The sequence below is a fragment of the Salmo trutta genome, chromosome 17 (assembly GCF_901001165.1).
Source record: "Salmo trutta chromosome 17, fSalTru1.1, whole genome shotgun sequence".
In the NCBI taxonomy this organism is placed as follows: Eukaryota; Metazoa; Chordata; class Actinopteri; order Salmoniformes; family Salmonidae; genus Salmo; species Salmo trutta.
In genome coordinates, this window is record NC_042973.1 from 18108643 (window position 1) to 18133393 (window position 24751).

General features: G+C 48.6%; 1 protein-coding gene across 1 annotated transcript in view; it reads left to right on the forward strand.

Moving 5' to 3' along the window:
* Nucleotides 1-24751, forward strand: part of LOC115151270 (fibrillin-2) — a 115427-nt gene that overhangs the window by 69865 nt on the left and 20811 nt on the right. The window contains exons 13-43 of the mRNA XM_029695220.1: nt 43-162; nt 379-504; nt 680-802; nt 944-1219; nt 1495-1548; nt 1794-1919; nt 2189-2314; nt 2834-2953; nt 4123-4260; nt 4339-4389; nt 4588-4713; nt 5256-5483; nt 5836-5961; nt 14752-14880; nt 15045-15170; nt 15620-15745; nt 15965-16087; nt 16178-16303; nt 16946-17071; nt 20253-20375; nt 20658-20906; nt 21001-21123; nt 21445-21567; nt 21705-21866; nt 22030-22098; nt 22196-22321; nt 22492-22617; nt 22774-22923; nt 23048-23119; nt 23336-23461; nt 23784-23909. Coding sequence (XP_029551080.1) covers nt 43-162; nt 379-504; nt 680-802; nt 944-1219; nt 1495-1548; nt 1794-1919; nt 2189-2314; nt 2834-2953; nt 4123-4260; nt 4339-4389; nt 4588-4713; nt 5256-5483; nt 5836-5961; nt 14752-14880; nt 15045-15170; nt 15620-15745; nt 15965-16087; nt 16178-16303; nt 16946-17071; nt 20253-20375; nt 20658-20906; nt 21001-21123; nt 21445-21567; nt 21705-21866; nt 22030-22098; nt 22196-22321; nt 22492-22617; nt 22774-22923; nt 23048-23119; nt 23336-23461; nt 23784-23909 — 4071 coding nt within the window. The remainder of the gene's footprint in view (nt 1-42; nt 163-378; nt 505-679; nt 803-943; nt 1220-1494; nt 1549-1793; nt 1920-2188; nt 2315-2833; nt 2954-4122; nt 4261-4338; nt 4390-4587; nt 4714-5255; nt 5484-5835; nt 5962-14751; nt 14881-15044; nt 15171-15619; nt 15746-15964; nt 16088-16177; nt 16304-16945; nt 17072-20252; nt 20376-20657; nt 20907-21000; nt 21124-21444; nt 21568-21704; nt 21867-22029; nt 22099-22195; nt 22322-22491; nt 22618-22773; nt 22924-23047; nt 23120-23335; nt 23462-23783; nt 23910-24751) is intronic.

The following is a 24751-nucleotide window of genomic DNA, read 5'->3' on the forward strand; positions in this document are numbered from 1 at the left end:
AAATGTAAATTTCTTCATTGCCTCCTCTCCTCCCTCCTTCAGATGTGGATGAGTGTGTCAGCAACCCTTGTGTTAACGGAGACTGTGTCAACACACCTGGATCATACCACTGCAAGTGTCACGAAGGCTACCAGGGCACCCCCACCAAACAGGCCTGCATTGGTATGTTCCAATCACTCACCAGAACAACTACAGAACATGATCATTTTTTATGACAACAGTTGTATTGGATGGACAGACTGGGTACATTTGCCCACTGACTGACTCTGCTTGTAACAACACCACAAGGTGTCCAGAACAGAAACAGACTGGTACCTAACCTGGCTAACAGTCAAACTAAGCCTAAACACCCCTCTCCCTCCCTCCCTCCCTCCCCAGATATTGATGAGTGCATCGTGAACGGAGTGATGTGTCGTAACGGACGTTGTGTCAACACTGACGGAAGCTTCCAGTGCATTTGCAACGCTGGCTTTGAGCTCACTCCTGATGGGAAGAACTGCATAGGTGAGCTACACACATACCTTACGCTCTAACAGCATGGACTACACCTAGAGGCCTGTTACATGGTAAATACATACTGTATGTCACTAGGTTACGCTCATTTGTTTGTGGCAGAAAGCTATCGTGACAGAAAGCCTACGTGGCAGAAAGCCTAATTCACCTCCATTTCTTCAACCAGATCATGATGAGTGTGCCACCACCAACATGTGTCTCAATGGAATGTGTATCAACGAGGACGGTAGCTTCAAGTGTATCTGCAAACCTGGCTTTGCCCTGGCACCTAACGGACGTTACTGCACAGGTACGTCATCTGATATCATTTCTGGACGTGCATCCTCTCTAAAGGTTTCTTTATATCGAAATTTGATTGATTCCATGACTGTATTGCAGCCATGTGGGACAAGTACCATCATCATATCTCTCCCCTTCTCTCCTCCCTCAGACATTGATGAGTGCCAGACACCAGGCATCTGTATGAACGGACGATGTATCAATTCTGAGGGCTCCTTTCGCTGTGAGTGCCCACCAGGCCTGGCCATCGACGTGGACGGGAGAGTGTGTGTCGACACACACATGCGTACCACCTGCTACGGTGCCATCAAGATGGGCACGTGCTCGCGTCCCTTCCCTGGCGCCGTCACTAAGTCTGAGTGCTGCTGTGCCAGTCCTGAACACGGCTTCGGAGAGCCCTGCCAGCCCTGCCCTGCCCGCAACTCAGGTGACTGACTAACCCTAACCACACCAGCAAACATCATTGGTTTACATGTGCTGTCATTCACATCCTGTTAGCCTGGAATCCAAGCTAATATGCTCTGTTTCAGTATTGTTTCACTTCACAATGTTGTTCATATCAGTTCAGATTCCAGACTAAGATCCTGTAGAACTCTTCCAAATACTGCAGAAGTGATTGTTAGAATTATAATGTCCATTGTGTTTTTTAGTTACACTGGATATATTAGCAGGTGACTTACAGGGGTTTTTCTTGGCTTTCAGCTGAGTTCCAGGCGGTGTGCAGCAGTGGGATTGGCATTACTGCTGACGGCAGAGGTGAGTCATGTGACTGGTGCTGTTTAATGTTAGGTCTCTGTGGTTTGGAGCTTGCCCTACAATCACTGCTAGTTATTCTGGCATTTAACAGGCCTCCCCTAACATTCCAATGCATCCCTCAGAAAGGTGTGAATTTCACTCCGAATTTCAAATCAAAGAGAGAAAAAAGGAAAAGTGAAGAAAAGGAATCTGGACGTTGGAGAGCTTAAAGCTAAGGCTGTGGTTTGTGGTGGGTGTCTCCTCAGACATCAACGAGTGTGCCTTGGACCCTGACATCTGTCAGAACGGCATGTGTGAGAACCTGAGAGGGAGCTACCGCTGCATCTGTAACATTGGCTACGAGTCTGACTCCAGCGGCAAGAACTGCGTGGGTGAGTCCAGTCTTCCTGTATTCAATGTCTGGTGGAAAAAGCAGCAACCCAAATGAAAGTTTATCAGACCTTAAAAGTGATCTAAAGTCAAACAGAGTCCCATATTTTTCACAGCATCTGCTGTACTTTCGTGGTCTTGATGAATGAACAAAGTTAGTTTTTCAGGGTGAACCATCTTCTACATTTCAAACACTGGGGTTGATTGTTTTGGTTGGTTTGTGTTACATGTGATAAGTCAACCTGTTGCCCTCTTATCCTCAACCTACCAGACATCAATGAGTGCCTAGTGAACCGTCTGCTGTGTGACAACGGCCTGTGTAGAAACACCCCCGGGAGTTACTCCTGCTCCTGTCCCAAAGGCTTCGTCTTCAAACCTGACTCCGAGACCTGCGAAGGTGAACACTTCATACACACACCTCACATTTCGAATGCCTCAATATCAGCATACTAATGCGCAACCACAGTTGAACATGCTAGGAGTATCAGAACAGTGTTGGTATTCCCCTTTCCTTTCATTGACTAAACGTTGTAGATGTGAAATCTGCTAGATGTACATACACCTGCAACTGTTTAACACATGACAGATTGGAGTTAAATAGAACATCAGATATATGAACACGTTGGCTTATATCCTCTGTCCTTGTTGAAGTAAACACATGTCTGTCTATATCACAGGAGGTTGGCGGCACCTTAATTGGGGAGAAAAGGCTCATGGTAATGACTGGAGCGAATCAGTGGAATGGTATCAAATACATCAAACACATGGTTTCCAGGTGTTATCTGCCATTCCATTTGCTCCGTTCCGGACGTTATTATGAGCCGTCCTCCCCTCAGCAGCCTCCACTGGTCTATATGACCCATTTAACTGGCTATTCAATGCCTTACCTAACCCTGCTCTGATCCATGTGTTTCAGATATCAACGAGTGTGAGTCCAGTCCGTGTGTCAACGGAGTCTGCCGCAACATCGCCGGGTCCTTCAACTGCGAGTGTTCCCACGGCAGCAAGCTGGACTCCACCAACACCATCTGCGTGGGTAAGAGAACAAGGCATCTATCACAACTGCCCGACTCAATCTGACACAACTGAAAACCAACGGATTCCTGAGACAAACTTCTGTCGGAGAATCATCATCAAGCAGACAGAGTGAAGTGGGATATGAGCCAAGGTTTCTAGCTTCGTAGGCCTTCTAGAAGGTGTATTCTAGTCTAAATAAACAAGTCAATGTCCGCTTTGGACATCTACAGATGGTAATCAGGGATGAATCATTAGAATAAACACCAACATGAGCCGGCCTTGTCAGTCTAATAGATTCCTGTACTTTAGAATATAGCGCTGTTTTCTGTTCAAAGCAGAGTCCTATACACTACCGTTCAAAAGTTTGGGGTCACTTAGAAATGTCCTTGTTTTGAAAGAAAAGCTCAACGTCAAAAGCTCAAAAGCTCAAAAGCTCAGTCTCAACATCAACAGTGAAGAGGTGACTCCAGGATGCTGGCCTTCTAGGCAGAGTTCCTCTGTCCAGTGTCTGTGTTCTTTTGCCCATCTTAATATTTTATTTTTATTGGCCAGACTGAGATATGGCTTTTTCTTTGCAACTCTGCCTAGAAGGCCAGCAACCCGGAGTTGCCTCTTCACTGTTGACGTTTAACTGGTGTTTTCCAGCTACAATAGTAATTTAGAACATTAACAATGTATACACTGTTTTTCATATCAATTTGATGTCATTTTAATGGACAAAAAATGTGATTTTCTTTCAAAAACAAGGACATTTCTAAGTGACCCCAAACTTTTGAACGTTAGTGTAATTAGTTCAAAGGCATGGCTCAGCAGCGAGAATGTAAATGGTGGTCTAGTTTTTGGGTGGGCCTGCGGTCTCAGGAGAACAAATTTGTTCTGACTGTGCTCTCAGTCCATTAGGACTGCCATAGCAAATTATTAAATTCAATGATGCATTTGTCTCAGTTTGGGCTGAGGTAAGATGGCAGCTGTTGAAAGGGAAAGCTGTAGTTAGTTACTTACAACAGATGGTGCTGTTGTGCTAGGAATGATTGGAGTTCTGTATACCGATGATGGGCCTTTTCAGCAGGGTTCTCTTGAAGGCCTTCACTTGCTCACATTCTCTCTCTCTTTCTTCCCTCTCTCTCCCTCCTACCTCGCTCTCGCTCTCTCCCTCTCTTCTCTCTCCCCTTCCTCCTCCTTCTACAGACAGCATGAAGGGAACGTGCTGGCTGAACATCCAAGATGGCCGCTGTGAGGTCAACATCAACGGTGCCACGCTCAAGTCCGAGTGCTGCTCTACACTGGGAGCTGCGTGGGGCAGTCCCTGTGAACGCTGCGAGATCGGTCAGTACAAACACACACACACCTAATAAACGTAATGAAGTGTGAGGTGTGTACAGTAACTGCTGTCTCTCTCCACAGACACGGCCTGTTCTAGAGGGTTCGCTCGTATGAAGGGAGTCAACTGTGAAGGTAAGACACTAATCGACTCCCCCCCACACACACACACACACACACACACACACACATACACTCACACAGTCAACTGTGAAGGTAGCAGACCCTCTTCTTCCCTCCCTGTGGTATTCCATTCACCCTCCCTCCCACAGAAGATGATGAGCCATAGAGCACAGTGAGTCTTGTAATATTGTCCCTATTTCCTCCCTGCAGACATCAATGAGTGTGAGGTGTTCCCGGGGGTGTGTACCAACGGGCGCTGTGTCAATACCCAGGGCTCCTTCCGCTGTGAGTGTGGCGAGGGGCTCACTCTGGACGGGAGTGGACGCACATGCGTGGGTAAGACACCACTGTCACCAACATAAACTCTGGCAGACACCATGCATTTTTATAATAACAGAAATCAGAACTGGCTATTATGTATCTTTGCTGTTGACTTCACACATATACTATATTTAATAAGGCCAGAGGTGTGGGATATGGCCAATATACCACGACTAAGGGCTGTTATTATGCACGACACAACATGGAGTGCCTGGACACAGCCCTTAGCCGTGGTATATTGGCCATATACCACAAACCCCTGAGGTGCCTTGTTGCTATTATAAACTGGTTACCAACGTAATTAGAGAAGTACAAATAAATATTTTGTCATACTCATGGTATACGGTCTGATATACCACGGCAGTCAGCCAATCAGCATTCAGTGCTCGAACCACCCAGGTTATAATACACTATAAAATATGAATGATAACCTACATGGGAGAAAAGACATCATACAAATTTGGTGAAAACAAATATTAGCATTGTTAGAATATTGTGGCATTAGCCGTAAAGTTCTGTATGTCTGACTGTTGTCCGTCCATCTGTCTGTCCCTCAGACGTGCGCAGCGAGCAGTGCTACATGAAGTGGCACGAGGATGAGTGTGGCGAGCCGCTGCCCGGGCGCTACCGCGTGGACATGTGCTGCTGCTCCGTGGGCGCGGCCTGGGGCATTGACTGTGAGGAGTGTCCCAAGGCGGGCACCCCGGAGTACAAGGCCATCTGCCCCAGAGGACCAGGCTTCGCCAACCGAGGAGACATCCTGACTGGCAGACCCTTCTACAAAGGTAGGCACTAACACTCATTATCTAGTCTTGGTAACACTTTAATTTGCGTTGTGATAATGTAGCATTCACAACATATTCATGAAGCCTTCATGAGTATCACATAAAGAGTCCTAATCTTCTGAACACCAGTAGGTATGTTTCTTATGCTAACAACTTCCGAGTAAAGAGCTACACACAAAACACGTACACCATTATGGCCTCACGCCAGCAGTTGCAAACTAACCACAGCATCTAATCTCGTTAACCACTAGGCATTTTTTTAGATGATGTTGATAAAACAAAACGTACTGGATTCCATCTTGAATCCCAGCGCTGACCGTTGATGTTTGTCCGTTGTGTTGTCCCTCCATAGATGTGAATGAGTGTAAGGTGTTCAGCGGCCTGTGCTCCCATGGAACCTGTCGCAACACCATCGGCAGCTTCAAGTGTCGCTGCAGCAGCGGCTTCGCCCTCACCATGGAGGAGAGGAACTGCACAGGTATGGAGAGAAGGGGAGAGAAAGAGAGAGGAGAGAGAGAGAGAGAATGATAAGGGGGAGAGAGAGATAATTCTGTTTATTCCATAAAAAAGCATTTTAAAATCTGTATGATTAAAGCAGAAATGTATATCTTTAGTAAGTATCCTTGTATATGAATTATAGTTGAAGTTGGAAGTTTACATTCACTTAGGTTGGAGTCATTAAAACTTGTTTTTCAACCACTCCACACATTTCTTGTTAACAAACTATAGTTTTGGCAAGTCGGTTAGGACATCTACTTTGTGCATGACACAAGCAATTTTTCCAACAATTGTTTACAGACAGATTATTTCACTTATAATTCACTGTATCACAATTCCAGTGGGTCTGAAGTTTACATACACTAAGTTGACTGTGCATTTAAACAGCTTGGAAAATTCCAGAAAACGATGGCATGGCTTTAGAAGCTTCTGATAGGCTAATAGACATCATTTGAGTCAATTGGAGGTGTACCTGTGGATGTATTTCAAGGCTTACCTTCAAACTCAGTGCCTCTTTGCTTGACATCATGGGAAAATCAAAAGAAATCAGCCAAGACCTCCACAAGTCTGGTTCATCCTTGGGAGCAATTTCCAAATGCCTAAAGGTACCACGTTCATCTGTACAAACAATAGTACGCAAGTATAAACACCATGGGACCACGCAGCTATCATACTGCTCAGGAAGGAGACGTGTTCTGTCTTCTAGAGATGAACGTACTTTGGTGCGAAAAGTGCAAATCAATCCCAGAACAACAGCAAAGGACCTTGTGAAGATGCTGGAGGAAACCGGTACAAAAGTATCTATGTCCACAGTAAAACGAGTCCTATATCAACATAACCTGAAAGGCCGCTCAGCAAGGAAGAAGCCACTGCTCCAAACCAGCCATTAAAAAGCCAGACAACAGTTTGCAACTGCACATGGGGACAAAGATTGTACTTTTTGGAGAAATGTTCTCTGGTGTGATGAAACAAAAATCGAACTGTTTGGCCATAATGACCATTGTTATGTTTGGAGGAAAAAGGGGGAGGCTTGCAAGCCGAAGAACACCATCCCAACCGTGAAGCACGGGGCGGCAGCATCATGTTGTGGGGGTACTTTGCTGCAGGAGGAACTGGTGCACTTCACAAAATAAATGGCGTCATGAGGAAGGAAAATTGTGGATATATTGAAGCAACATCTCAAGACATCTGTCAGGAAGTTAAAGCCTGGTCGCAAAGGGTCTTCCAAATGGACAATGACCCCAAGCATACTTCCAAAGTTGTGGCAAAATGGCTTAAGGACAACAAAGTCAAGGTATTGGAGTGGCCATCACAAAGCCCTGACCTCAACCCGATAGAAAAGTTGTGGGCAGAACTGAAAAAGCTTGTGCGAGCAAGGAGGCCTACAAACCTGACTCAGTTACATCAGCTCTGTCAGGAGGAATGGGCCAAAATTCACCCAACTTATTGTGGGAAGCTTGTGGAAGGCTACCCGAAACATTTGACCCAAGTAAAACAATTTGAAGGCAATGCTACCAAATACTAATTGAGTGTATGTAAACTTCTGACCCACTGGGAATGTGATGAAAGAAATAAAAGCTGAAAGAAATCATTCTCTCTACTATTATTCTGACATTTAACATTCATAAAATTAAGTGGTGATCCTAAATGACCTGAAACAGGGAATTTTTACTAGGATTAAATGTCAGAAATTGTGAATAACTGACTTTGAATGTATTTGGCTAAGGTGTGTGTGAACTTCCGACTTCAACTGTATGTAGTATTTGAGAATGTTTTAGGGGCAGAAAAAAATACATAGATATATATATTTTTTAAACACTCCTGCTAGGCACAGACATCAATTCAATAGAAACAACATTGATTCAACCAGTGTGTGGCCAGTGGGCTGTTTGTTGACACAGATTCATTTCCGCATGAGATCAGTAAAGTAATGCTGAATATTATGTTATATTATTATGCTGAATATTATATTATAATGCTGAATATTATATTTCTGTAATGTGCATTCTTCCCTCTGTCTCTCCTCCCTCTGTCTTTCCTCTCTCCTGTCTCTCCTCTCTCTCTCCTGTCTCTCCTCTCTCCTCCCTCCTCTTTCTCCTCCCTCCTCTGTCTCTCCTCTCTCTCCTCCCTCCTCTTTCTCCTCCCTCCTCTGTCTCTCCTCTGTCTCTCCTCCCTCCTCTGTCTCTCCTCTGTCTCTCCTCTGTCTCTCCTCCCTCCTGTCTCTCCTCTCTCTCCTCCCTCCTCTTTCTCCTCCCTCCTATGTCTCTCCTCTGTCTCTCCTCCCTCCTCTGTCTCTCCTCTGTCTCTCCTCTGTCTCTCCTCCCTCCTGTCTCTCCTCTCTCTCCTCCCTCCTCTCTCGCTCCTCCCTCCCATGTCTCTCCTCCCTCCTCTGTCTCTCCTCTGTCTCTCCTCTGTCCCTCCTCTGTCTCTCCTCTGTCCCTCCTCTGTCTCTCCTCCCTCCTCTGTCTCTCCTCTCTCCTCTGTCTCTCCTCCCTCCTCTGTCTCTCCTCTCTCCTGTCTCTCCTCTCTCTCTCTCCTGTCTCTCCTCTCTCTCCTCCCTCCTCTTTCTCCTCTCTCCTCCCTCCTCTTTCTCCTCCCTCCTCTGTCTCTCCTCTCTCTCCTCCCTCCTCTTTCTCCTCCCTCCTCTGTCTCTCCTCTGTCTCTCCTCCCTCCTCTGTCTCTCCTCTGTCTCTCCTCCCTCCTGTCTCTCCTCTCTCTCCTCCCTCCTCTTTCTCTCCTCTGTCTCTCCTCTGTCTCTCCTCCCTCCTGTCTCTCCTCTCTCTCCTCCCTCCTCTCTCGCTCCTCCCTCCCATGTCTCTCCTCCCTCCTCTGTCTCTCCTCTGTCTCTCCTCTGTCTCTCCTCTGTCTCTCCTCCCTCCTCTGTCTCTCCTCCCTCCTCTGTCTCTCCTCCCTCCTCTGTCTCTCCTCCCTCCTCTGTCTCTCCTCCCTCCTCTGTCTCTCCTCTGTCTCTCCTCCCTCCTCTGTCTCTCCTCTGTCTCTCCTCCCTCCTCTGTCCCTCCTCTGTCTCTCCTCCCTCCTCTGTCTCTCCTCTGTCTCTCCTCCCTCCTCTGTCCCTCCTCTGTCTCTCCTCCCTCCTCTGTATCTCCTCTGTCTCTCCTCCCTCCTCTGTCTCTCCTCTGTCTCTCCTCCCTCCTCTGTCTCTCTTCTGTCTCTCCTCCCTCCTCTGTCTCTCTTCTGTCTCTCCTCCCTCCTCTGTCTCTCCTCTGTCTCTCCTCCCTCCTCTGTCTCTCCTCTGTCTCTCCTCCCTTCTCTGTCTCTCTCTCCTTCACTGTCTCTGTCTCTCCTCCTCTGTCTTGCCTCCCTCCTCTGTCTTGCCTCCCTCCTCTGTCTTGCCTCCCTCCTCTGTCTTGCCTCCCTCCTCTGTCTTGCCTCCCTCCTCTGTCTTGCCTCCCTCCTCTGTCTCTCCTCCCTCCTCTGTCTCTCCTCTGTCTCTCCTCCCTCCTCTGTCTCTCCTCTGTCTCTCCTCCCTCCTCTGTCTCTCCTCCCTCCTCTGTCTCTCCTCTGTCTCTCCTCTCTCCTCCCTCCTCTGTCTCTCCTCTGTCTCTCCTCTCTCCTCCCTCCTCTGTCTCTCCTCTGTCTCTGCTCCCTCCTCTGTCTCTCCTCTGTCTCTGCTCCCTCCTCTGTCTCTCCTCTGTCTCTCCTCCCTCCTCTGTCTCTCCTCCCTCCTCTGTCTCTCCTCCCTCCTCTGTCTCTCCTCCCTTCTCTGTCTCTCCTCTGTCTCTCCTCCCTCCTCTGTCTCTCCTCTGTCTCTCCTCCCTCCTGTGTCTCTCCTCTGTCTCTCCTCCCTCCTGTGTCTCTCCTCTGTCTCTCCTCCCTCCTCTGTCTCTCCTCTGTCTCTCCTCCTCCTCTGTCTCCTCCTCTGTCTCCTCCTCCTGTCTCTCCTCCCTCCTCTGTCTCTCCTCCCTCCTCTGTCTCTCCTCCCTCCTCTGTCTCTCCTCTGTCTCTCCTCATGTCTCTCCTCTGTCTCTCCCTCTGTCTCTCCTCTGTCTCTCCTCCCTCCTCTGTCTCTCCTCTGTCTCTCCTCTGTCTCTCCTCTGTCTCTCCTCCCTCCTCTGTCTCTCCTCTGTCCTCTCCTCCTCTGTCTCTCCTCTCTCTCTCTCCTCTCTCTCCTCCCTCCTCTTTCTCCTCCCTCCTCTGTCTCTCCTCTGTCTCTCCTCCCTCCTCTGTCTCTCTTCTGTCTCTCCTCCCTCCTCTGTCTCTCTTCTGTCTCTCCTCCCTCCTCTGTCTCTCCTCTGTCTCTCCTCCCTCCTCTGTCTCTCCTCTGTCTCTCCTCCCTTCTCTGTCTCTCCTCCCTTCTCTGTCTCTCCTCTGTCTTGCCTCCCTCCTCTCTTGCCTCCCTCCTCTGTCTTGCCTCCCTCCTCTGTCTTGCCTCCCTCCTCTGTCTTGCCTCCCTCCTCTGTCTTGCCTCCCTCCTCTGTCTTGCCTCCCTCCTCTGTCTCTCCTCCCTCCTCTGTCTCTCCTCTGTCTCTCCTCCCTCCTCTGTCTCTCCTCTGTCTCTCCTCCCTCCTCTGTCTCTCCTCCCTCCTCTGTCTCTCCTCTGTCTCTCCTCTCTCCTCCCTCCTCTGTCTCTCCTCTGTCTCTCCTCTCTCCTCCCTCCACTGTCTCTCCTCTGTCTCTGCTCCCTCCTCTGTCTCTCCTCTGTCTCTGCTCCCTCCTCTGTCTCTCCTCTGTCTCTCCTCCCTCCTCTGTCTCTCCTCCCTCCTCTGTCTCTCCTCCCTCCTCTGTCTCTCCTCCCTTCTCTGTCTCTCCTCTGTCTCTCCTCCCTCCTCTGTCTCTCCTCTGTCTCTCCTCCCTCCTGTGTCTCTCCTCTGTCTCTCCTCCCTCCTGTGTCTCTCCTCTGTCTCTCCTCCCTCCTCTGTCTCTCCTCTGTCTCTCCTCCCTCCTCTGTCTCTCCTCTGTCTCTCCTCCCTCCTCTGTCTCTCCTCCCTCCTCTGTCTCTCCTCCCTCCTCTGTCTCTCCTCTGTCTCTCCTCTGTCTCTCCTCTGTCTCTCCTCTGTCTCTCCTCTGTCTCTCCTCTGTCTCTCCTCCCTCCTCTGTCTCTCCTCTGTCTCTCCTCTGTCTCTCCTCTGTCTCTCCTCTGTCTCTCCTCCCTCCTCTGTCTCTCCTCTGTCTCTCCTCCCTCTGTCTCTCCTCTCTCTCTCCTCTCTCTCCTCCCTCCTCTTTCTCCTCCCTCCTCTGTCTCTCCTCTGTCTCTCCTCCCTCCTCTGTATCTCCTCTGTCTCTCCTCCCTCCTCTGTCTCTCCTCCCTCCTCTGTCTCTCCTCCCTCCTCTGTCTCTCCTCCCTCCTCTGTCTCTCCTCCCTCTTCTGTCTCTCCTCCCTCCTCTGTCTCTCCTCTGTCTCTCCTCCCTCCTCTGTCCCTCCTCCCTCCTCTGTCCCTCCTCTCTCCTCTGTCTCTCCTCTCTCCTCTGTCTCTCCTCTCTCCTCTGTCTCTCCTCCCTCCTCTGTCTCTCCTCCCTCCTGTCTCTACTCCCTCCTCTGTCTCTCCTCTGTCTCTCCTCCCTCCTGTCTCTACTCCCTCCTCTGTCTCTCCTCTGTCTCTCCTCCCTCCTCTGTCCCTCCTCTGTCTCTCCTCCCTCCTCTGTCTCTCCTCCCGCCTCTGTCTCTCCTCCCGCCTCTGTCTCTCCTCTGTCTCTCCTCCCTCCTCTGTCTCTCCTCTCTCCTCTGTCTCTCCTCCCTCCTCTGTCTCTCCTCTGTCTCTACTCCCTCCTCTGTCTCTCCTCCCTCCTCTGTCTCTCCTCTGTCTCTCCTCCCTCCTCTGTCTCTCCTCCCTCCTCTGTCTCTCCTCTGTCTCTCCTCCCTCCTCTGTCTCTACTCCCTCCTCTGTCTCTCCTCTGTCTCTCCTCCCTCCTCTGTCTCTCCTCTGTCTCTCCTCCCTCCTCTGTCCCTCCTCTGTCTCTCCTCCCTCCTCTGTCTCTCCTCTGTCTCTCCTCCCTCCTCTGTCTATCCTCCCTTCTCTGTCTCTCCTCTGACTTGCCTCCCTCCTCTGACTTGCCTCCCTCCTCTGTCTTGCCTCCCTCCTCTGTCTCTCCTCCCTCCTCTGTCTCTCCTCTGTCTCTCCTCTGTCTCTCCTCCCTCCTCTGTCCCTCCTCTGTCTCTCCTCCCTCCTCTGTCTCTCCTCCTCCTCTGTCTCTCCTCTGTCTCTCCTCCCTCCTCTGTCTCTCCTCCCTCCTCTGTCTCTCCTCCCTCCTCTGTCTCTCCTCCCTCCTCTGTCTCTCCTCCTCCTCTGTCTCTCCTCTGTCTCTACTCCCTCCTCTGTCTCTCCTCTGTCTCTCCTCCCTCCTCTGTCCCTCCTCTGTCTCTCCTCCCTCCTCTGTCTCTCCTCCCTCCCTGTCTCTCCTCCCTCCTCTGTCTCTCCTCCCTCCTCTGTCTCTACTCCCTCCTCTGTCTCTCCTCCCTTCTCTGTCTCTCCTCTGTCTTGCTTCCCTCCTCTGTCTTGCCTCCCTCCTCTGTCTTGCCTCCCTCCTCTGTCTTGCCTCCCTCCTCTGTCTCTCCTCTGTCTCTCCTCCCTCCTCTGTCTCTCCTCTGTCTCTCCTCCCTCCTCTGTCTCTCCTCTGTCTCTCCTCCTTCCTCTGTCTCTCCTCTTTCTCTCCTCCCTTCTCTGTCTTTCCTCTGTCTTGCCTCCCTCCTCTGTCTTGCCTCCCTCCTCTGTCTTGCCTCCCTCCTCTGTCTTGCCTCCCTCCTCTGTCTCTCCTCCCTTCTCTGTCTCTCCTCTGTCTTGCCTCCCTCCTCTGTCTTGCCTCCCTCCTCTGTCTTGCCTCCCTCCTCTGTCTTGCCTCCCTCCTCTGTCTTGCCTCCCTCCTCTGTCTTTCCTCCCTCCTCTGTCTCTCCTCTGTCTCTCCTCCCTCCTCTGTCTCTCCTCTGTCTCTCCTCCCTCCTCTGTCTCTCCTCCCTCCTCTGTCTCTCCTCTGTCTCTCCTCCCTCCTCTGTCTCTCCTCCCTTCTCTGTCTCTCCTCTGTCTTGCCTCCCTCCTCTGTCTTGCCTCCCTCCTCTGTCTTGCCTCCCTCCTCTGTCTTGCCTCCCTCCTCTGTCTTTCCTCCCTCCTCTGTCTCTCCTCCCTCCTCTGTCTCTCCTCTGTCTCTCCTCCCTCCTCTGTCTCTCCTCCCTCCTGTGTCTCTCCTCTGTCTCTCCTCCCTCCTCTGTCTCTCCTCCCTCCTCTGTCTCTCTTCCCTCCTCTGTCTCTCCTCTCCCTCCTCTGTCTCTCCTCTGTCTCTCCTCCCTCCTCTGTCTCTCCTCTGTCTCTCCTCCCTCCTCTCTCTCTCCTCTGTCTCTCCTCTGTCTCTCCTCTGTCACTCTCCTCTGTCTCTCCTCCCTCCTCTGTCTCTCCTCCCTCCTCTGTCTCTATTCCCTCCTCTGTCTCTCCTCCCTCCTCTGTCTCTCCTCTGTCTTGCCTCCCTCCTCTGTCTTGCCTCCCTCCTCTGTCTTGCCTCCCTCCTCTGTCCCTCCTCTGTCTCTCCTCTGTCTCTCCTCCCTCCTCTGTCTCTCCTCCCTCCTCTGTCTCTCCTCCCTCCTCTGTCTCTCCTCTGTCTCTCCTCCCTCCTCTGTCTCTCCTCCCTCCTCTGTCTCTCCTCTGTCTTGCCTCCCTCCTCTGTCTTGCCTCCTCCTCTGTCTCTCCTCCCTCCTCTGTCTCTCCTCCCTCCTCTGTCCCTCTCCTCCCTCCTCTGTCCTCCTCTGTCTCTCCTCTGAGTCTTGCCTCCCCTCCTCTGTCTTGCCTCCCTCCTCTGTCTCTCTACCCTCCTCTGTCCTCCTCGTCTCTCTACCCTCCTCTCTCCTTCTCCCCCTCTGTCTCTCCTCTGTCTCTCCTCCCTCCTCTGATCTCCTTCTTCTTCTCCTCCTCTGTCTCTCCTCGTCTCTCCTCCCTCCTCTGTCCTCTCTCCCTCCTTGTCTCCTCCTCTGTCTCTCGCTCTCCTCCCTCCTCTGTCTCTCCTCCCTCCTCTGTCTCTTCTCCCTCCTCTGTCTCTCCTCCCTCCTCTGTCTCTCCTCCCTCCTCTGTCTCTCCTCCCTCCTCTGTCCTCTCTCCCTCCTCTGTCTCTCCTCTGTCTCTCCTCTGTCTCTCCTCCCTCCTCTGTCTCTTCTCCCTCCTCTGTCTCTTCTCCCTCCTCTGTCTCTTCTCCCTCCTCTGTCTCTCCTCTGTCTCTCCCTCCTCCTCCTCTGTCTCTCCTCTGTCTCTCCTCCCTCCTCTGTCTCTCCTCTGTCTCTCCTCCCCTCCTCTGTCTCTCCTTCCCTCCTCTGTCTCCTCCTCTGTCTCTCCTCCCTCCTCTGTGCTCCCTCCCTCCTCTGTCTCCCTCTGTCCTGTGCCTCCCTCCTCTGTCTTGCCTCCCTCCTCTGTCTTGCCTCCCTCCTCTGTCTTGCCTCCCTCCTCTGTCTTGCCTCCCTCCTCTGTCTTGCCTCCCTCCTCTGTCTTTCCTCCCTCCTCTGTCTCTCCTCCCTCCTCTGTCTCTCCTCTGTCTCTCCTCCCTCCTCTGTCTCTCCTCCCTCCTGTGTCTCTCCTCTGTCTCTCCCTCCCTCCTCTGTCTCTCCTCCCTCCTCTGTCTCTCCTCCCTCCTCTGTCTCTCCTCCCTCCTCTGTCTCTTCTCCCTCCTCTGTCTCTCCTCTGTCTCTCCTCCCTCCTCTGTCTCTCCTCTGTCTCTCCTCCCTCCTCTGTCTCTCCTCTGTCTCTCCTCCCTCCTCTGTCTCTTCTCCCTCCTCTGTCTCTTCTCCCTCCTCTGTCTCTCCTCTGTCTCTACTCCCTCCTCTGTCTCTGTGTCTCAGATATTGATGAATGCCATATCTCTCCGGACCTGTGTGGCCACGGCACCTGCGTGAACACCCCTGGCAGCTTCGAGTGTGAATGCTTCGAGGGCTATGAAAGTGGCTTCATGATGATGAAGAACTGCATGGGTGAGTCACGCCCACAAACAGACACACACTGCTCTCTAGCTGACTGGAGAGTGGGAGAACTTCCTCAGAGATCCTCTGTGCAGGTCATTATTGACAGCTGACCTCATTGCACTCTGTCCCTCTATTGTCCTCCCTCTCTTCCTTCCTCCCCCTCTCCCCTGCAGATTTCGATGAGTGTGAGCGGAACCCTCTGCTGTGTCTAGGAGGCACCTGTCTGAACACAGAGGGCAGTTATGAGTGTGAATGTCCCCCCGGACACCAGCTTAGTCCCGATGGTTCCTCCTGCGAAGGTAGGTCATATATCCATCCACAGTGCACACAATACATTACACACACCCACACACACCTAGAATATGAGACACTATACATCACAGTTTTCTTCTGTTTTTTACATCAGCCCAAAGTCATCTGGAATGCATTTTTAAGTTAACCAGACATTAACTCCTTTTAAAAAAAATGTTTTTATTTATTTTGCCGTTATTTTACCAGGTAAGTTGACTGAGAACACATTGTCATTTACAGTAAAGACCTGGGGAATAGTTACAGGGGAGAGGAAGGGGATGATTAGGTAACCGTGATGGTATAAGGGCCAGATTGGGAATTCAGCCAGGACACCGGGGTTAACACTCCTACTCCATAAAATCATCTGAAGGTATTCTACTACTTCCTATGTTGTCTACTGTGGAAGCTCGTTCTTTAGATTTAAGCTGACTGTCATGTCCTCTCTGTGTGTTTCCAGATGTGAACGAGTGCCAGCTGAGTGACAACCTGTGTAAGAACGGCCACTGTGTCAACATGGTGGGGAACTACCAGTGCTCCTGTGACACGGGTTACCAGGTGACACCAGACAGACAGGGCTGTGTGGGTGAGTGACCACTGACTGAGACGTGTCATCATTTGTCTTTGGAGGGGGGGGGGGGTGCCATACTTCAGTGTACTGAAATACCTGACATACAGTAAGTTTACAAAAATGATCATTAACAGACTTTACTGATCACTTAGAAGCATTTTGTCATATCAGAAAAGGCAATATTTGAGTTTTGTGTGTGTGTGTGTTACTTACCTGTAATCCATCTGATTGCAGATATCGATGAGTGTACCATTATGAACGGAGGCTGTGACACACACTGTACCAACTCAGAGGGCAGCTACGAGTGCAGCTGTAGTGAGGGATACGCTCTCATGCCTGACCTCAGGACCTGCGCTGGTACGTATGTCACTGGGATACACACACACACACACATACACACTCATGGAAAAAAGTAATGTTAACACTCACTCTGTCACACCCGTGTAGATATAGATGAGTGTGAGGACAGCCCTGATATCTGTGATGGAGGCCAGTGCACCAACGTGCCTGGAGAGTACCGCTGTCTCTGCTACGACGGATTCATGGCCTCCATGGACATGAGGACCTGCATCGGTGAGACTATTCTCTTTCTCCCGCTCTCTCTGTCTCTCTCGCTCTCCCCACCTCTCTCTCGCTGTATCTCTCTCTCTGTCTCTCTCGCTCTCCCCACCTCTCTCTCGCTGTATCTCTCTCTCTGTCTCTCTCGCTCTCCCCACCTCTCTCTCTCTCTCTCACTGTATCTCTCTCTCTGTCTCTCTCGCTCTCCTCACCTCTCTCTCTCTCTCGCTGTATCTCTCTCTCTGTCTCTCTCGCTCTCCCCACCTCTCTCTCTCTCTCTCTCGCTGTATCTCTCTCTCTCTGTCTCTCTAGCTCTCCCCACCTCTCTCTCTCTCTCTCTCTCTCTCTTGCTGTATCTCTCTGTCTCTCTCGCTCTCCCCACCTCTCTCTCTCTCTCTCTCTCTCACTGTATCTCTCTGTCTCTCTCTCTGTATCTCTCTCTCTCTCTCTCTCTCTCGCTGTATCTCTCTCTGTCTCTCTCGCTCTCCCCACCTCTTTCTCTCTGTTTCTCTCTCTTTTCCTATCTCTCTCTCTCCTCGTTTCTCTCTCTGTCTCGCTCTCTCTCTCCTTGACCCTGTTAGACATACTCCTCTGTCGCCTCTCCAAGACCAGTTAACTCATGTTCCTCTGTGTGTGTGTTCCTGTCTGTGTGTCCAGATGTGAATGAGTGTGAGCTGAACCCTAACATCTGTCTACATGGAGACTGTGAGAACACCAAGGGATCTTTCATCTGTCACTGCCAGCTGGGGTACTTTGTTAAGAAGGGCTCCACCGGCTGCACAGGTACAGTACACACACACGCATATGCACACACACATGCATGCACACAGACACACACACACACACACAGCACCGTGGGCTACACACACATACTGGTAGTAACAGCAAGGCTATTACTGTAAAACACTATCTCGGTTAGGACGCTGTCATAAAGCTTTGGTCATGTTTAACTTCCGAGTACAGACTATAATGTATAAACCAGAGTACAGACTATAAGGTATAAACCAGAGTACAGACTATAAGGTATAAACCAGAGTACAGACTATAAGGTATAAACCAGAGTACAGACTATAAGGTATAAACCAGAGTACACACTATAAGGTATAAACCAGAGTACACACTATAAAGTATAAACCAGAGTACACACTATAAGGTATAAACCAGAGTACACACTATAAGGTATAAACCAGAGTACACACTATAAGGTATAAACCAGAGTACACACTATAAGGTATAAACCAGAGTACACACTATAAGGTATAAACCAGAGTACACACTATAAGGTATAAACCAGAGTACACACTATAAGGTATAAACCAGAGTACACACTATAAGGTATAAACCAGAGTACAGACTATAAGGTATACAGACTTCAGGGTATGAACCATAGTACACACTATAAGGTATAAACCAGAGTACAGACTATAAGGTATAAACCAGAGTACACACTATAAGGTATAAACCAGAGTACACACTATAAGGTATAAACCAGAGTACACACTATAAGGTATAAACCAGAGTACACACTATAAGGTATAAACCAGAGTACACACTATAAGGTATAATCCAGAGTACACACTATAATGTATAATCCAGAGTACAGACTATAAGGTATAATCCAGAGTACAGACTATAAGGTATAATCCAGAGTACACAATATAAGGTATAAACCAGAGTACACACTATAAGGTATAAACCAGAGTACACACTATAAGGTATAAACCAGAGTACAGACTATGGGGTATAAACCAGAGTACAAACTATAAGGTATAAACCAGAGTACAGACTATAAGATATAAACCAGAGTACAGACTATAAGGTATACAGACTTCAGGGTATGAACCAGAGTACAGACTCTAAGGTATAAACCAGGGTACACACTATAAGGTATAAACCAGAGTACAGACTATAAGGTAAACAGACTTTAGGGTATGAACCAGAGTACAGACTGTAGGTATAAACCAGAGTACAGACTATAAGGTATAAACCAGGGTACAGACTGTAGGTATAAACCAGAGTACAGACTATAAGGTATGAACCAGAATACACCAGAGTACAGACTATAATGTATAAACCAGAGTACAGACTATAAGGTATAAACCAGAGTACAGACTGTAGGTATAAACCAGAGTACAGACTGTAGGTATAAACCAGAGTACAGACTGTAGGTATAAACCAGAGTACAGACTGTAGGTATAAACCAGAGTACAGACTGTAGGTATAAACCAGAGTACAGACTATAAGGTATAATTCAGAGTACACACTATAATGTATAAACCAGGGTACAGACTGTAGGTATAAACCAGAGTACAGACTATAAGGTATGAACCAGAATACACCAGAGTACAGACTATAAGGTATAAACCAGAGTACAGACTATAAGGTATAAACCAGAGTACAGACTGTAGGTATAAACCAGAGTACAGACTGTAGGTATAAACCAGAGTACAGACTGTAGGTATAAACCAGATTACAGACTGTAGGTATAAACCAGAGTACAGACTATAAGGTATAAACCAGAATACACCAGAGTACAGACTATAATGTATAAACCAGGGTACAGACTGTAGGTATAAACCAGAGTACAGACTATAAGGTATAAACCAGAGTACAGACTGTAGGTATAAACCAGAGTACAGACTGTAGGTATAAACCAGAGTACAGACTATAAGGTATAAACCAGGGTACAGACTGTAGGTATAAACCAGAGTACAGACTGTAGGTATAAACCAGATTACAGACTGTAGGTATAAACCAGAGTACAGACTATAAGGTATAAACCAGAATACACCAGAGTACAGACTATAATGTATAAACCAGAGTACAGACTGTAGGTATAAACCAGAGTACAGACTATAAGGTATAAACCAGAATACACCAGAGTACAGACTATAATGTATAAACCAGAGTACAGACTGTAGGTATAAACCAGAGTACAGACTGTAGGTATAAACCAGAGTACAGACTATAAGGTATAATTCAGAGTACACACTATAATGTATAAACCAGGGTACAGACTGTAGGTATAAACCAGAGTACAGACTATAAGGTATAAACCAGAGTACAGACTGTAGGTATAAACCAGAGTACAGACTGTAGGTATAAACCAGAGTACAGACTATAAGGTATAAACCAGGGTACAGACTGTAGGTATAAACCAGAGTACAGACTGTAGGTATAAACCAGAGTACAGACTATAAGGTATAAACCAGAATACACCAGAGTACACACTATAAGGTATAAACCAGAGTACAGACTATAAGGTATAAACCAGAGTACAGACTATAAGGTATAAACCAGGGTACAGACTATAAGGTATAATCCAGAGTACACACTATAAGGTATAAACCAGAGTACAGAATATAAGGTATAAACCAGAGTACAGACTGTAGGTATAAACCAGAGTACAGACTATAAGGTATAAACCAGAGTACAGACTATAAGGTATAAACCAGAGTACAGACTATAAGGTATAAACCAGCGTACAGACCATGGGGTATAAACCAGAGTACAGACTATAAGGTATAAACCAGAGTACACACTATAAGGTATAAACCAGCGTACAGACTATGGGGTATAAACCAGAGTACAGACTATGGGGTATAAACCAGAGTACACACTATAAGGTATAAACCAGCGTACAGACTATGGGGTATAAACCAGAGTACAGACTATGGGGTATAAACCAGAGTACAGATTATAAGGTATAAACCAGCGTACGGACTATGGGGTATAAACCAGACTATGGGGTATAAACCAGAGTACAGATTATAAGGTATAAACCAGAGTACAGACTATAAGGTATAAACCAGCGTACAGAATATAAGGTATAAACCAGCGTACAGAATATAAGGTATAAACCAGAGTACACACTATAAGGTATAAACCAGCGTACAGACAGAAGGAGAGAGGGACTAACATTTTATGTCTTTTCCTCTATTGATCTCTCTCTTATTTCTTCCAGATATCGATGAGTGTGAGATTGGGGCTCACAACTGTGACATGCACGCTGCCTGTCTCAATGTTCCCGGGAGCTTCAAGTGTCGCTGTCGTGACGGCTGGGTGGGAGACGGCATCAAGTGTGTAGGTGAGTACACTATAGCGCTGGCCTGGGGAAGAAAACTGATTCCTCTGTTCAGCTCTCTATGGCCAGGAGATGTGACCACTAGGCGGCAGGTAGCCTAGCAGTTAGAGTGTTGGTCCAGTAACTGAAAGGTTGCTAGTTTGAATCCCAGAGCCGACGAGGTGAAAAATATGACGATGTGCCCTTGAGGAAGGCACTTAACCCTAATTTCTCCAAGGTCTCCATTGATAATGGCTGACCCTGACTGTGACCCCACTCTTGTTTGACCCTTCTCTCTCCCCATAGACGTGGATGAGTGTTCCACTGAGGAGCACAACTGCAACCTCAACGCAGACTGTGTCAACACCCCCGGCTCCTACCGCTGTGCCTGCAAGGAGGGCTTCAACGGGGACGGCTTCTCCTGTTCAGATATGGATGAGTGTGCTGACAACGTGAACCTGTGTGAGAACGGCCAGTGTCTGAACGCTCCGGGGGGCTACCGCTGTGAATGTGAGATGGGCTTCACCCCCACCGAGGACAGCAAGGCCTGCCAGGGTCAGAATGACACACTCTTCTTTTTCACCCTGTGATTCCTCTCAGTTTATCACCATAGATCCTGACTGATCCTCTCTGTGTTTCCCATCGGTAGATATTGACGAATGTAACTTCCAGAACATCTGTGTGTTTGGAACGTGTCAGAATCTACCGGGAATGTTCCGGTGTGTCTGTGACGACGGATACGAGCTGGACCGCAGCGGAGGAAACTGCACTGGTGAGCAACACACACCCTCTACCACACACTGACAACTCTGCCACAGCATCGCTCTGTACCAACCCAATCTGGTATCCCACATATTTCTCCATCAATTTGGACTTTCTATTCCCTCACTGTACCTCCTCAATCTCAGGAATGCAGCCGCAGCAAGTCTGTGAGATTAACAGGGGTCTTTCTGCTTTCTCAAGTCCTTTCACAGTCTGAGAGCATAGCTTTCATCGAGTGTATGTGTCGTGTTAAAGTGTTTGTGTGTGGCTCTATGTGTTATCTACTGTTGGTCATAAAGTGTGTTTCTGGCTCTGTGTGTGTGTGTTCCAGACATTAACGAGTGTGCGGACCCTGTGAACTGCATCAATGGCTTGTGTGTGAACACACCAGGAAGCTACCTGTGTAACTGCCCTCCTGACTTTGAGCTCAACCCTACTGGAGTGGGCTGTGTGGGTAAGTACTGGACAACTGGCATCAGAGCAATGCTAATGTCTCGTAGCCATGGAGATGAAGACACCTCAGCCAATGAATGATTGGTAGAAGGTGTTGATGGGTGTAAGTGTAACAATAGTTTATTTTCCTCCTCTCAGACACGCGAGTGGGCAACTGTTTCCTGGATACGTTGGCTCGCGGCGACGGGGGCATCTCCTGCAGCGCTGAGATCGGCGTGGGCGTCACCCGCGCCTCCTGCTGCTGCTCCCTGGGAGGAGCCTGGGGGAACCCCTGTGAGCTCTGCCCCCCCATCAACTCCAGTACGTAAAATAAAGCTTGGTCGAACCAAAACATGACAGACATTTTCTTTTTGAATAATATGGGGGGGAAAAAACGATCTGAGCTAATCGTGCCCAATTCCACTTGTGTTTTTGAGGGTATGTTGTGCTAGTTTGATGTTTCGTGGTATTTTTTGGTCTATAGCCGAGTACAAGACACTGTGTCCTGGAGGAGAGGGCTTCAGACCCAACCCCATCACTGTCATCCTGGAAGGTAACACATCCTCTCTGTCCTATTCTTCTACTCGTCCTGTTTGTATTGGAGTATGTCCCAACAAACTAAACCGGACTCTCTCTCTCTGCCCCACCAGACATTGATGAGTGCCAGGAGCTGCCGGGCCTGTGCCAGGGCGGTAACTGTGTCAACACCTTCGGCAGCTTCCAGTGCGAGTGCCCTGCAGGCTACTACCTCAACGAGGAGACACGCATCTGCGAGGGTAAGAGGGCAAAGGTTGCAGAGGGGTCAGATGTCAATACGGTCTGTAAGAGGGGTAGCTGTTATGTCTGTACTGTCTGTAAGTTGGGTATGTATTCAGTACTGTACAGTTAGAGGGGTATTATGTTAGTACTGTGGGTAACTGTCTATATTGTCTGTTTGTGTGTGTAGATATTGATGAGTGCACAGCCCACATTGGAATCTGTGGTCCTGGTACCTGCTACAACACCTTGGGGAACTACACCTGCGTGTGTCCTCCTGAGTACATGCAGGTCAACGGAGGAAACAACTGCATGGGTGAGTCAGACCACACTGGGTGGTGCAGATACAGTACCGTATATATGTGAATAAACACTTTACTAATGGTTAATAAACTATAATGGATTCTGAACAGTTATTGAGTTGTGTATTTATGGTAAGTCGTTCTCAACCCTCTCTCTGGTGACATCACAGACATGAGGAAGAGCGTGTGTTACCGCAACTTCAACGACACGTGTGAGAACGAGCTGTCGTTCAACATGACCAAGAAGATGTGCTGCTGTGCCTACAACGTTGGCAAGGCCTGGAACAAGCCCTGTGAAGCCTGCCCTACCCCTGCCACCTGTGAGTTGGAACATAAGTCACACAGACATATCATCTCCAGCACTTTCAATACAGCAACTTAATATGTTCTTAATATGTTCTTGGTGCATAAGTTCACTCAGTTGTTTTGTCCTCTCTCCCACAGCGGAGTACCAGTTACTGTGTGGGAACCAGGCTCCTGGGTTCATCATAGACATCCACACGGGCAAGCCCATCGGTAAGGTCATTAGGTCAAAGGTCAAATAGGTCATAATGGCCTACTGCTTGCTCAACACATAAACTGATCAATGTTATCGTCATTATTGTAATTTTATGGTACCACTATGTCTGTGTCTGTTGTAAATCATACTTTTGAAGACTTAATCGAGTAGAAAGGGGCTTTGTGAGTTGAAGAGTAGCTGACATAGCATGATGTTTCTGTATTGTTCTGCAGATATTGATGAGTGTCGAGAGATCCCGGGGATATGTGCCAACGGAGTGTGTATCAACCAGATAGGAAGCTTCCGCTGTGAATGTCCCATGGGTTTCAGCTATAACAATATACTGCTCATCTGTGAAGGTAAGGCTCAGACACACATGTAAGTACACACACACACTCCCACTCAGTCTATATATAATCTCTGACACACAAAACAATCGCTTACATTTTAGCAGACACTCTTATCCAGAGCGACTTACAGGAGCAATTAGGGTTAAGTGCCTTGCTCAAGGGCACATGGAGAGATTTTTCACCTAGTCGGCTTGGATTCAAACCAGCAACCTTGTCACTGTTCTGTTTGGTCCTCCTCAGCTTCTGAATGACCTCACACTGGGCTTTTACTAGACAGTTATGATCACTGTGACTGACGATCGCTGCCCGCTCTTGTTTTTCTTCCCTCCAGATATCGACGAGTGTAACAGTGGAGACAACCTGTGCCAACGCAACGCCAACTGTATCAACATCCCAGGGAGCTACCGCTGCGAGTGCTCGCCAGGCTTCAAGCTGTCCCCCAGCGGGGCCTGCGTGGGTGAGTCCAGACTCTGTGCCCAGGGGCAGCAGGGATTTACCATCTCAGAACAATAGGGGGTTGAAGGGATTATGTTAATGGTTTATGAGTGAAGTGTACTACAGTGATTTTCCCTGTCGAGAGGTAATTGTATGAGAGTTAGATGGTTTATTAGTCAATGGGAAAACACACTGAGATTCGGTGCAAGGTTTACGGGCACAAAAAGAACATCTCTCTTGTTCCATGTGCATTTGGGCACTGTGCGTCACGGCTGGATAGGCTGTGCTTCCGCTGTCAAAATTCATGCCATAACCAACCAGGTTACCACTAAGACCAGCTTTTGGTTGGCTGCCTGAAATTGGCACTTTGGCATGTTTTGCCACCCCTCACGCCTAGCACAAGCCAGCTCATATAAGACAGATACATTTCCAATCCTAGCGCTAGGATTCGAATACAGAAAAGCACCATCTTAAACAGGTCGAAATCGCAAACTAGTGTGCGTTTGACAATTACGCTGGCTTCACGCCAGCCGAAAATAAAGCCCATAATAGTAAAATCATAGTGTAAAAGCAGGTTATTGTTTTTGCTCATTTTTTGGTGTTTTGTGGTGGAAAACTGAGCGGGTTGAGCAAAACATGTCAACCCTGTTACCATCGATAGACAGGCTAGAAATGTTTTAACACTAAAAATGAAATTGCCACTCCCTGTTGCACACAACAAGCTTCCATTATTAAGGGGATTTATGGCTGATTTAGATCAAAGAATCCTCAACCTTGTTATGGTCAACCTGTTGAGATCTAAATTCTTGGCCCCCCTTAAATCTGGTGTCTCCACTCTTATTACTCAAGGAAAGAGCCTTCAAC